We start from the raw sequence: 13,402 nt of genomic DNA on the forward strand, positions 1-13,402 counted from the left end.
TTGTGGGGACAAATAGAGTTTTTTCTGTTCTATTCTATAAAAAATCCTTGCTGTAAAAATCTTGATTCCGGTCACCGTGTCAGGATGGCATCGTAATCTAGTTTGTCTTGTTTCAGACGGGAGTGTCTTGAAGTTTCATTTTCAAGTCATCATAACATTCAGTTTTACAAACGCTTAATAGAAATCAAATACTGGAGTCGCTTCCATAGCCAGTTTTAGAATGATGTTTTAGAAAAAACTTAAAGTGTCTCGTCAGCTCACGGACATTTTTTTTATACGGCATCTTTACAGAAACTTAAAGCCGTAAATCCCCCAGAGCCAGCACTAAGGCGACAGTGGCAAGAGACCTTGAGCAGAACTCCAGCTCATATGGGGGGAGCCTCCTGCTTGAGAATAGAAAGACAGAAATAGAAAGAGTTGGGACAGAAGGGAAGGGAGGAGAGGGCAGCAAGCTATCAGATATGTTCATACGTGCATCTGGATACGCAGGACATAAACACGATACATGGGAGACATGTAATGAATACAAAATGGCTAGAGCCAGCAATAAAAGTGTTTATTTTGGAGAAAGTTTCTGTTGTGAGAATAAAAAGAAGCACACGTGTTAAAACTGCGTCAGTGACAATAGTCGTCATATTGCAGGTGAGTAGTCTAGTCACAATGTATGTGAAGTATTGTCGGCGAAATCAAAGAACTAAAACAGTTTTTTGTCACACAGTGCCTTAGCCATTACCTCTCTTAACACTGTAGTAATTACAGAGCGTGTTTACGGTCTGTGAAAATCATTTCCGTAATCACTTTAATTTTTTCAACCTCAGCTGGGGAGTCGGGAATATCTGCTTTGCACAGTGCTGAGTCCACTCTGCCATTCTCATACTTGTCTCTCTGTCAGACCTGTGGCACTGTGCTCCTACGGTGTCTCGCTATACAGTAATTTGCAACAAGATATCTGTGAAATTCATGTCGGAAATATGTGGTCGGGGCCGTGCGATGTTTTTTTTCTCCCCCTGCCTCCAGCTGAAGAGATTGAGAGTGACAGTTGGGTGGGGGTCGAGCTGGCATTGTTCTTTCTCTGCCATCCTCTGCCGGGACGGTCGGCAGCAGGTGCTGCTGTCCGTTGACTGAGGGGTCACACTGTGGTGTTGTTTTGGGAAAGGGGCTGCTTTGCTGCCAGGTGGCAGTTGTTGGCAGAGACAGTTATGGCTTTGTGTTTCCTTTAAGAGTTACTGCCCTTTTCAGCTGCCCCGTTCGCCCCCTCCGAGCAGCCACCCCCTACTCCAATCTAATTGCCCTAACCCCTGCTGTAACCCCTGGTTCTCCCTGAGCTGGAAGAGTATAGGAGCATGTGTGTGTTCACCCAGCTCTGGCTGTGTTCGCAGGCCCAGGCCAATCAGACTGGCTAGCACAGATGTGACAGGCCTAGAGGAATGCTAGGAATGCGGAGGCGCTGGAGCGGGTGTGTCCATCCTTGGCTCGGGGCAGGGGTGGGGGAGGGGCTACATCAGTATCGGCAGACAGTTCAGCTCTGCTCTGCTGGCCGACCGCCGGACTGACTGGTTGGCTAGCACGGTGAGTGCTGCACGGCTGCTGGAGATGGCCTGCAGTACTTTTATGGTAATTGCACTAACCAGGGCCTTCTGGACGCCAAGTGCTAAAGAGTGTGTGAACAAACAGGACTTGTTCCTCCTGTCATTATGTCTCTGGAAAGCTGTTAAACCTCTCAGACACATGGCCTATTGTGTGTGTCTGCAGTGTGTGCGCTTAAGAACACGTTTAAGAGCACATCTTGACCAGTTTTGTTGGTGTAAATTTCTGTCAGCAAGTTTAGAAGACTTGAGGTCATTATTCATAATGATCCAGCGGTTCAACCTCTCCCTTTGGCCCAAAATTTCAGCCACAGTATCCCAGTAAGCGTGACTTGGCAGAGCACTGCAAAACACTGATTTTCCCTCTAGACAACATAATAATGCCTATAGCACTTCTCATACACCAGAGATGATTTTTGCCTGATCCTAGCTGCAGTTTGCTGGAAAAACAGGAGCGTTTGTTAAACCTCACGCACAGATCTGGATGTAAAGGGGACCCTGCAAGCCCAGAATAGACGCCCGTTCCCTGCCCGACCTGTTTGTGCAGAATGTCGAGCGTAGACGTTATGTTATGAAAAACGCGGTTCTGTTTTCTAAGCGCTCTTTGTAATTAGGCTACGGGGCCACGTGAGCAGACACTAAGGAGGTGTGAAACAAGTTAATGAAAACTTAAGGGTGAAACAAGTGAACCTACTTTTTTAATATCTGCCTAATTTAACATTTAACAAGTGTCACGTAGGAAACAAAAGTGTGATTGTGACCTGTGACCCCGGACAAAAGTGTGTTTTCCCTGGGTCTGATGAGCTCTGAGAAAGGTCACTTCTTCTGACGTGAGATCTGAAGTCAAATAATGACAAGAGCGACACCTTCTGCCCAGTTTAGGGTAGTACATGTACTCGTATTGAGTAATTTCTTTTCGTGACCTTGCCTTTCTTTTTTTCTTTTTTTTTTGCAGGTCGCAATGAATTAATAGCACGGTACATCAAGCTGAGGACAGGGAAAACCCGGACAAGAAAACAGGTAAACAACTTTTAATAACTTTGACCTTTACATTACAAAAATATGCATGGTTTTGGTTTTAGTTACTGACCTGCAATACATAACAACTGTATAACCAGAACAGGAAAAAAAGGATTCATTACGTCAGTGAACTATTGAGTCATACTCCCCAGAAATGTAATTAATCACAGAGAAGTGGATTGCGAGTTCTTTAAAGGATAAGTCTGGTTTTATTATCCCTATCCATGTTTTAAAGCGGTAGATTAGTCATTATCTCACTGCTTTCACTTCTCTAAACTGTCAGTCGCACACTCTGGTAACGTTACATTACAGAGTTAAAGCTCCATTTAAAAAGAAAAAAGAAAAAAAGGAGCTTAGTAGTGTCCCAAAACAATACACATACGTAGTTTAATTGCTAACAACAAGGAGCTATTTTTAGATTTGTACACATGTGGGCTTTTAGTATTTGCAGGATGGTGCTCGTATGATTGACGCTGGACACATTTTAAACTATAGCTGTTGAACCAATTCAATACTTGTTTGTAGAATATTAATAAGACATATATGGAATAGGATTGGGAAATATCGCTTTGGATTAGCAACACACGTTTAGCTGCTTAATTGTTGTTAATGTAATGATTAAGCGCTCTTGTGCAAAAGTGTGTCCACATACAGCATCAGACTTTATTTGCACTGCAGACTAAAAGAAAATTGTAATTCTGGACCCCAAGTAGGATGTTTGTTTCACATATCTTGTTACTGTTATCTTAAATATATTTTTTTTTATTATTATTTCCCAACAAAGACCTTTATCAAGTTCAATGATTGTAGCTTTAAGATTAGATTTAGCAGACACCACGTTATACTGCAGCCTGTCCAGGAATTTATTTTTTCAGTGTAATGTGTGACATGGTACTACACATACAAGGCGAGGAGACAGGCTTTTTTCTTCAGTGTGGCAAGTTTTTTTTTGTAGTGTGTTTGCTCTTCCTATCAGCTCTTCCTCATGCGCTCCGTGACTACTTCTGTTTTATCAACACTGGGCTGATTTTTTGGTCTGGCATCGTTGTTCCTCTTAGTTAAGTTACAAAGCTGCAAGTCACACCTGTGTGTGCTTGTGAACATGCATATCTGCATATCAGTTCATTAGGTGCACTGCTGAAGACATATGCATTCTAATATAACAGCCCTGCTGAGTTTATGCTGAAATAGAGTAAGAAACTACGAACTGCAACTTTACACTTTTCACTCTACAGCAGGTTGCTGTGCTCTGAAACATATTGAGTTGTTAGCGAAAGGGACTTATATCAAGCGTTACTAAAGAAGCTTGGTAGATGTATTTTGTGGTGCTGTGAAACTATATTGAATAAAAAGCGATAGCGGTATTTTGCTCACTGAGTAAAATAAGGCTGTCAGAAATAATAGAAACAGTTACTGTATTGTACACAATACAATTCAATAGAACTTCAAACCCCAGCCTCCAAAATGATGTTATTAATTCAGTTATAAGTTCAGGGCTGTTGTATTATAATACATTACATTTACAGTTTCCTAATAAATTGGCAGGTGAATGTACATATTAAGGTGTTCAGTAGGGTAAGGTTTGATTTGTTATTAAAGCAGCAGCAGTGCATTAAGGGTAGGGATTGTGTGTCCATCAGTTTTCACATTAAACAGATGAGTAAAATTAGCTCAGTTTGAAAGCGAGGAAGTTGATTACCCTAACATCACCCACCTTATCCTTTAAATCCACGGTTTTGATGCCTGTTCATTGTTAATGCAACGATTGTGTGTTTATTGTACATGTCTGCATTTGCATGGACGTGTGCGTGTGTGTGTGTGCATGAATGTGAGTGCATGTTATTTTTATGCTCAAAAACTGTTTCACACCCCTTTAGGTGTCTAGTCACATACAGGTGTTAGCACGGAAGAAAGTTCGCGAATACCAGGCGGGTATAAAGGTAGGTGCCGCCAGCCTGCCTCGGCAACACTGACTGGGCGTCTCTTTCCTCTTTGGTTACGGCTTCTCTCTCTCTTCCCTTGTCTTCTTCTCTCCCTGTCTTCTTTTCTCTTCCCTCTTCTCGGCTATTCTTCTGTGCAGGTTTCTAGCCACTTGCAGGTTCTCGCCCGGAGAAAATCTCGCGAGATCCAGTCAAAGCTAAAGGTATGCGCTTCACCGCGGCCTCGGCGGGGCTGGTAAAGGCTTGGCTTTGCACTAACCAGCTGACTTGTGAATATGATTATCGATCCTCGCTTTGATGTTAGGACCGTTCTGGCCACTGAAATGGATACAGCCTCGTTACTCTAAACACTAACAATAAGTAGCTAATTCCATGAAATAAAACGATCTCTCGGTCTTGCTTCTGTACTATGCATGCAGTGCACCACAGCCTTTTTACCTTTTACCGTAGGCCTGAGCTGTAGTAGGCATCAAAATAATCTTATCACCAGAATTAAAATGTAACATCTGGCTCTATAGCCTCTGCTTTAAGTGAATGCTAGACAAACTGTTATGACAAGCCCAGTCAAAGGACTTTTAGCTGCATGTTGCTCCAGCCATGAATCTGTCTTCTGTCCCGGCCATGTTTCTTCAACAAGCTGTCCTCCAGTCCTCAGACTTCTTTCTCCCCTAAAACTGTCTTTACTTTAATATCTTTAGTTTCTACTGTGTCTGTTTTAGAGGACAAAAAAATTAGTCTTTCACTGCTGTCATCTTGTACCTCCATTTGACCTGTCTTGTAGTCCTTCCAGTCCCTCTGGTCTCTTTGTACTCTTTTTTTTTTTTTACTGTTTATGTGTATTGACATACAGTATGTGTGTAGATGATGCAGACACTGTTAAACACTAAAGATACTGTGTCACTCTGTAGTGCTAACTTGAACTCTGAATTAACCCTTTAATGCAGACTAATCCTAAAGGGAAACCCAGCCTCCACCGTGGCCATGTTTTCTATTAAATTAAGTCAGATTTGTAGTAGTGGGCTGTGCAGTCAACCCAGCAGCTGCTTTTAATATGAATCCCAAATGTGTCTTAAATACTAAATAGGTATAATGAAAAGAAGATGGTACATCTCATGATTTATAAATGTGCTCCCTCCCTTCCGTGCGGTTTGTCGAGAAGCTCACCTGTTATCTTACATGAAGGCACCAAAGGAAATTTCAGAAATGTCCACCTAGCTTAGAATTACTGCCCATTTTTTCTGTTGTGTCTAAAAATGAACCCACATGTCGCAGTTTAATGGCAGTTTTTTAAAAGCCTTGAAATACATGAGAATTAATATCCTCCCTGCATGATGGGGTTGATAATGCTACATGCTATAGGCTAATTCTGAAATACAATACGTCAATTTCTACAGTTTTAATAAGAAAACACAAGTTGCCTATTGTACAAACCCTGTTTCACTTTAGTAGTACAACTGATTTCACAAATGTATTATTTTACATGCTTATGTGTACTTTTAAAACCCATTCACAAACCATTTCTTACTAAATTCAGTAATTTAGCTTCGTAGCTTTGACGATTTTTGTCATTTTATCGCACTTGACGGGGTTGTTAAGGCTGTTGTAGCTTTCAAACACTGAATCACTCTCAGTGTCCGTGCACAGCTGCAGCTGATGACTTTCAAGGGCTCATCGAGACTTACCGAGTCCAAGTATTTGTGACAGAAAAACACTCTCATAAAGTCAGAGGGTGGGTTCCTTGGAATGAAGTTATATTGTAGCATCAACTGAAAGTAAAAAGTGTAAAAGCTGGACGGATACTGACAGTGAATATCAGCTCGAGGCTCGCACATCTCTGCTTGAATCTGACCTTCTTCAGATTTTCACTTTGTTGATTTACTAGCAGGGAGGACATTTTTTGAACCCCATTTATCCACTGATTACATATTTTTCTTTATCTTTAGACTTATTGGACGCTTTTCTGCACTTTACATAATATTACTATCTTGCGTTTCCCCAAATCCCCACTGAACTTTCTAACTTGTATGCCCAACTTCAGTTTGTGGGGTTTTAAGATGGGATTTTTAATTGCTGTACAACATGCACAGAAAATGAAACAAGTAATTATGGCCTTGGATTTAAATTAAAAGATCTTAATTCATCTCTTAGAACTGCGCAGCACTAATGGTTTCTCTCTCTTTTGATTCAGGCCATGAATTTGGTAAGTGAATCTGACTTGTGCAATATGCTTCCCTCCTCCCCTTTGTTTGGCGGCACCAGTGCACTGTCCCTTTGCTATGGCCCTCTGCAGGCATGGCATCCCGCCCCGTTGCTATCCCACAATGAAGCAATGCTCAGGAGACAACGCGCTTCGAACACTGCAACACTGCTGCACACCCTGCCTGATAGCATATAGTCTCTGCCAAAAGTCAAATCTTGCTTGCTTTGCATAAGGTGTCGTCTTTGACTTCTATGGGTCTTGCTCCCGAGGCATCTTTCCGCTATTTGTAAAGTCAGGGCTTATTGTCTGACGTTAATTCTTTGGCAAACTAAAGAAGAAAAAAAGAAAGAAAACAAAGCAAGAACATACATTTTGAGCTGTCTTTTGATGGTATGTAAAATTCAAAATAAATATTCTCACTGTGAATTGGATGCAAATTGGTCGTCTGATTTCGGTTACTCACAGCAAAACTGTGGGGAAAAAAACACAGCAAAATTTGTTCATTCATGTTCACTCTCAGACAAGGCAACTCTTGATTCCCTTTTCTCTCTGGTGAGCTCAATAACACACTGACTTTCAATTTGTCAGAGCAACGCTGCTTAAATTTCTCTCCTCTGCTTATTCTGTCAAGCTGCTCTTTCAAAACAAACACTGCAACAATACTGGACTTACACTTACACTGACTGTGAGCTAATACTTATGCTAATTTCAACAGTTACAGGTACTGAATTTAGTATTTTTTTTGTTTTGTTACAAAGATACAACAAGAGTGGCACTATTTTGTGTTACGAACATTCAGAGCACATACAGCAGTAGATTAAGATTATGCTGCCACCTTGTGGTTGACGTCCCCGGTTTCTTCCTGTCGACACGTAGGATCAGGCATCTAAAGACAAAGCCCTGCAGAACATGGCAGCACTCTCGTCTGCGCAGATCGTCTCCCCGAGTATGATAAAGAATCATCTTCCACCACTGCCTCCTGCCCCTTACCAACCTACCAGAGTGAGACATCCATTCATTTCATGTGCAACTGCATCACATTACATCTTTTGCCGCAGTCTTCATTTATCTTTTTTCCTTGCTCTCCAGTTTTGGCCTGCCCCGATCCCAGGACAGCCTGGACCCTCTCAGGAGTAAGTAAACCGCATCAGGGCGCAAATTCTGAGGAGAGAACTTGGTGTTAGAGATAAGGAGACTCATGAATGAGTGAGTCAGGGAGGAAGTAGGGTTTTGTGACAGGTGGGTAATGCAGGGAATGTTTAATGAATCACATTTTTGCACACCAGGCTGGTTCTAGATCTCAACCCGGGAAGGACCCCTGGGTTTTGCCGCACCAGCCATGCGTAAGTTCCCCCAATAGCAAAAGTCCAACTGTGAGCACAAAGTGGCACTAACTCCTCTTCTGCACTGTATTGTACTGTATGTTTCCTGCACTGATGTAAACCACCACCGGGCAAATTAACTGCTTCAGATTTGATTGAGAAAAAAAGAGGATTGGGCCAAATGAGTCCCCGGAGTGTTTGATGACTTGTGTTCACTGGAGAATCAAAGTATTTCCGTTCATTTGCAAAGATTTGTCAGAGAAAGTGTAACTAACTCATGCTGTTTGGCATCATGACGAAGCAATGAAGCAGGTGGACTTACGCCTAGCTGGTGCAGCAACACATGCTAACACTAACAAGTTTGCACAGCAAGGACGTTTATCAGAAATACAAACTTAGTAGGACGCACGAACATCTGTGTCGAGGTTTTAGTCTCACTGCGTCATTCATTGTCTTTCAGTATCAAACCTTTTGCACAGCCCCCATACCCAAGCCTACCAGGTCCTGTACCACAATCCATACCAAGTAAGTATGAAGTGACATCGTGCGGACATATTTTGAAAAATAAAAACCGATCCGTTTGGTTTTTGTCAATGCTTATGATGTGTGCGTTTGCATATGTAGGTTATGAGCCCTTGGCGCCCCCTCCTGCACCGACTGCTACTGCAGTGCCAGTGTGGCAGGATCGGACCATTGCTTCCTCTAAGCTGCGGATGCTGGAGTACTCGGCCTTCATGGAGGTCCAAAGAGACCCAGACAATGTGAGTTGTGAAAGTGTGACAAAATATTTAAGTCTGTGTCTCATCTGATGGCGAACACCATATTTCCTGGACTGTCGTAACGTTTTCCAGCTGACAGTCTTGTCTGTCTTTGTCCATTGCAGTACAGCAAACACCTGTTTGTCCACATTGGACAGACCAATCCCTCCTACAGCGATCCGCTCCTCGAGGCTGTGGACATCCGGCAGATCTACGACAAGTTCCCTGAGAAGAAGGGGGGCCTCAAAGAGCTTTATGAGAAAGGCCCACAGAATGCTTTCTTTCTAGTAAAATTTTGGGTGGGTTGTTATTAAAGTCTTACAATAACAGTATTATTTTTAATGCGCATGTGTCTTCCAGACTGGCGCAGTTCATGCATACACATAAAAATCATACAACTGCATGTCACGATGTTGAAATCTCTGCACTCTGTAGGCTGACCTGAACAGTAGCGGGATGCCGGACGGCCCGGGTTCATTCTACGGCGTCAGCAGCCAGTACAGCAGCGCTGAGAACATGACGATCACTGTTTCAACCAAAGTCTGCTCATTCGGCAAGCAGGTGGTTGAGAAAGTGGAGGTAGGCGCGTGCTGCGCATCAACTGTTTTCTCAAACATTAGTCCGATGCATATCATCGCTGAGTATTTCTGACTCTCCCTGTTCTCCGCTGCAGACGGAGTACGCCCGCCCAGAGGGAGGAAAGTGTGTTTACAGGATTCACCGCTCTCCTATGTGCGAATACATGATCAACTTTATCCACAAGCTCAAACACTTGCCCGAAAAATACATGATGAACAGTGTTCTTGAAAACTTCACTATCCTACAGGTAACATACTCAACAATATGTTCAGTTGCTGACTTTTGGTAAATGTAGAGAACTGTGCCATCTTCCTTACACTGATGTAAAAGATCAGTCCAACGGTACAGTGTGGAGGTGGTTAGGTTGAAATAACTTCAGTGGTATTATCAGTGAGCCTAAGAGGTGCAAGAAGTAGGATTTTGTGACCTTTAAACTGAGACAAACTTAAGTCCAGTCCACTTTTGGTACCTTAACTTACAGATGTGAAAATCAGTCTACAAATTATAGAGATCCACCGATATCGATTTTTTAGGGCCGACACTGATTTTTTTTATATCAGCATTGGCCGATGGCTGATACCTGATGCCGATTTTTCTGAGCCAACATTTGGAGAGGATACTGCTTTTTTTAAATGATAAAAATGACACAATGGTAACAAATGTTAAAGGCCTCAATATAACCAAAAACAATTCTAGGGTCAGAGCCAACACAACAGCTTCAATCTAAACTGTGGACAGTGGTTGATTGACAGCCTGCGCTATTACAGACAGAGAAAAAAAACTTCAGCTAGCAAAGTCAACAACAACAGGGTGTAAAATATGGGCTGCACGGGTCCACAGCATCTTGAGCAGCACAGGGCTGCCTGTGGATGCGCCTGTTTGTAAATCTTGCCGGGGGAAAAAAAAGTCTATAAACATATTTATGTGTGTGTAGCCAGTACTGATACCAGTAAAAAACGAAAATATCGCCCCAATATATCGGCCGGCCAATGTAGCGGTCGATATCTACCTACTTAGTTTTCCAAGAAGTAGTTACTTTCACCAATTAAAGGATTAAGTGACTGCGGCAGCCATATTTCACGTCTCATTTCTTTTTCCTCACTTTCTGTCTTTTCGCCCCTCAGGTGGTGACGAACCGCGACACGCAGGAGACCTTGCTCTGTATAGCATTTGTTTTTGAGGTTTCCACGAGTGAACATGGAGCTCAGTATCACGTCTACAGACTTGTTAAAGACTAACTCTTCAGGGAGGTTTTTTGGAAAAGCCAGACAAAAGCGTGACACAATCTCTCTTCGACCAGCTCAACAACCATCCAGGAAAAAGAGAACAAACAAAAAAAGAAACATTCAAACAGTGCTACACCGAACTAACACGGACACATTTTATGCTTTAAGTAAAAGTATGCAAGAGGAAAAAAAGCAATGATTAAAAAAAAAAAAAAGTGCCATTTCGCAGAGAGAATTTTGAAGATTTGCCGACAACCAGCTATTTTCCATGTGTCTAAACATGATTCAGATGAAGTGGGTCACTTTTGCCAAGGTACTTGATGGAGCATGAAATGTTTTGATGAGGGAATGAGAATGTGTTTATGATTGAAAAGACTCTTATAGTATTCAAGGGAACACACTCTGAGCAACAAGGAAGGTGTATATAGGACTGAAGAAGAGGAGAGAATTGGACCACGGGAAGGGAGGATACCAGAGCCAAGTGGTGTTGTTGCAGTAGGTTTGTTAGGAAAGCAAGTGCCTTTTCTCCAAAGATTATATCATTGCCTGCCACTTTGGATTGCCTTTTTTTTACTACCTCTTATTTTTAAATGAGCAGAAAATAGTCATACACGTGTATTTTGTTAAAAATAGAAAATAAAAAAACACACACACACACACACACACACACACACATACACCCACAACAAACAATTGGAGAGAAACCTCAGACACATCCAGTTTTTCAGGCACACAGAAGAACTCATTATCATGTTGCCTGTTTTACGTACAAAATTGTCCCACATTCTACTGTCCAAGTGTACAGGGAGAAGGTCTGTTGTGTTACCGTGTTATTAAGGTTCTGCTTTTATTTTTTTTTCTATTTTATTACAGAAATGAAACAAATTAAAAAAAATCAGGTCTTACAAGCATCATCTGTAACTGACTTTGGACACTAGGGATGTCTTGTATTGTTTTTTTTTTTTTTTTTTTATCCTGACATAAAGCCAGGGCTTTTGCCTTACTTACGAGACCCCCCTGTTATTTCTCTCTGTTCGAAGACGTGTGCTTGGTTGCACTTAACAGATCAAGAATTGGGGGGAAGGGGGTGCCGCAACAGCAGTGCTTATTTTCTGCCTTGACGTATGTAGCGTAACTATAAAAAAAGAAAAAAAAGTTTCTGTACTGTGAGTCAGCGGATGCTAAAGGAATACGTGTTACATAGGAGTATTTTGTGGGGGTTTTATGTTCATATTTGTGATCAAGTAACTCAGCACAGAGACCACGGTTAAAGCGGAGAGAAGTTAATCACTGTTTCTTTTGTTTAAAAAAGAGATTGTATGCTGTGAAGTTGGCTCGTTTGCTTCACCCTCCTCCGTGTAATGTGTTGGGGAAGCTGCATTGATTGACAAAAAGGTCATATTTAAGACAGTCTGTTTTATTTTTACTGACAGTACACGTGAAATAATTTTGAAATCAGTCTAGATAATTGTCTTGAATGAGAGCTGTTGTCTCTGTGCTGTGGAGTATGACCATTGATTGTTATTTATAGGGTTGGAAGAGACGTAGCGGGAGGACAGGTTGGGGTACTGGAGATGTGCTGATAATTTTCCATTCTGATGGAGATGTTAAAAGTATTGCAGGACTCGTAGTAGAGACAGGATTAACTGTCAACCCTCGGGTGCTGCTGGACAAGTGTCTACTCTGTGTGGTTCACTGGACAATTTTGCTATTAGGGTTCAAATTTAATAAATTGTACGGTGGCGTAATTGCACCTAGCTTTGAATGCCATATTTCACAAGCTAGATACAATAACACTCCTCCTCTAGCAGGCCTCTCAGTTTAACTTTTATACAGACATTTTTTTTTTTTTTTGCCATTATCAAGATTAATGTTTCGTTTTGATTCTGTTGACTTTTGACTTTCAGTGTTCGCCATATGCTTCACTGAAAATAATGTGTGATTGAGCTGGTATTGATAATTAATAATGAGATATCTAATGTATCATATTCAGAATGGTGTGGGCAGTTTTTGTTTTGTCTTTTTTTTGTTTTTGGTTTAAGGTGGTTTACTATGTCTTTGTTACCATTGTCCATTGCAATTTTATACTTTAAAGTAGAGGTTGGACTATGTAATCAACAAATGTATCTAACAATAAAAGACGCATGGTGCCTTTGGGGCCATTTTCCCCAGCAAACTCTTTAAACATGTCTGTAAATTTGTTTTATCTATGATTGTTCTTTTCCAACATTACAGAGCAGAGGCATTCAACAGCTAATATTTTGTTTTTGAACGTGCACACTGTGCCACGTTCACTGAAATTTGCTTTGGCCTTAACATTTGAACAAGTAGTCTACCTGAAGATAATTCTGTCAGCACTGTGAGAGTAATGAAATGTACGTGTGATGTGTTTTTCCAAATGAAAAATGTTCCTATAAATGTGCCTATAAAAGAAAGCAGAAATGTGAAACCCCTTCATAAGATAGGGATACTGTAGAACATTTTAGTCCTAAATTCTAACGCTAGAGTTCAACCGAACTACAGGCATAACATTATGACCACCTTCCTAATCTTGTGTAGGTCTCCCTTGTGCCTCCAAAACAGTTGTGACAAATCAGAGATTGGACATGGGCCTTCTGAGGGTGTCTAGTAACATGTTGTTAGTGGGCACAGATACTTGGATCAATTTGGGTTCTAGAGAATTGAAGCCAGGTTAAGATCTTGTGCTGTTTTTCATGTTTGTTGAGTTGTTCCTAAACCGTTTTTTGGGTGTGCCCATATGTCTGGCTGCC

General features: G+C 41.5%; 1 protein-coding gene across 8 annotated transcripts in view; it reads left to right on the forward strand.

The window, feature by feature from the left end:
- The window catches only part of tead3b (TEA domain family member 3 b), a 29,553-nt gene extending 16,737 nt beyond the window's left edge, over positions 1-12,816 (forward strand). The window contains exons 4-16 of one of the 8 annotated variants that reach the window (XM_047581980.1): positions 2,542-2,606; positions 4,484-4,546; positions 4,687-4,749; positions 6,735-6,746; positions 7,623-7,748; positions 7,836-7,879; positions 8,033-8,089; positions 8,529-8,593; positions 8,693-8,829; positions 8,952-9,125; positions 9,262-9,405; positions 9,500-9,652; positions 10,530-12,816. In XM_047581980.1, coding sequence (XP_047437936.1) covers positions 2,542-2,606; positions 4,484-4,546; positions 4,687-4,749; positions 6,735-6,746; positions 7,623-7,748; positions 7,836-7,879; positions 8,033-8,089; positions 8,529-8,593; positions 8,693-8,829; positions 8,952-9,125; positions 9,262-9,405; positions 9,500-9,652; positions 10,530-10,643 — 1,217 coding nt within the window. In that variant the 3' untranslated portion in view covers positions 10,644-12,816. The remainder of the gene's footprint in view (positions 1-2,541; positions 2,607-4,483; positions 4,547-4,686; positions 4,750-6,734; positions 6,747-7,622; positions 7,749-7,835; positions 7,880-8,032; positions 8,090-8,528; positions 8,594-8,692; positions 8,830-8,951; positions 9,126-9,261; positions 9,406-9,499; positions 9,653-10,529) is intronic. The other 7 variants (XM_047581982.1, XM_047581981.1, XM_047581983.1 and 4 more) reach the window with 7 other exon arrangements.
- Positions 12,817-13,402: the final 586 nt, after the last annotated feature.

Source organism: Mugil cephalus, chromosome 4, assembly GCF_022458985.1.
Source record: "Mugil cephalus isolate CIBA_MC_2020 chromosome 4, CIBA_Mcephalus_1.1, whole genome shotgun sequence".
NCBI lineage: Eukaryota > Metazoa > Chordata > Actinopteri > Mugiliformes > Mugilidae > Mugil > Mugil cephalus.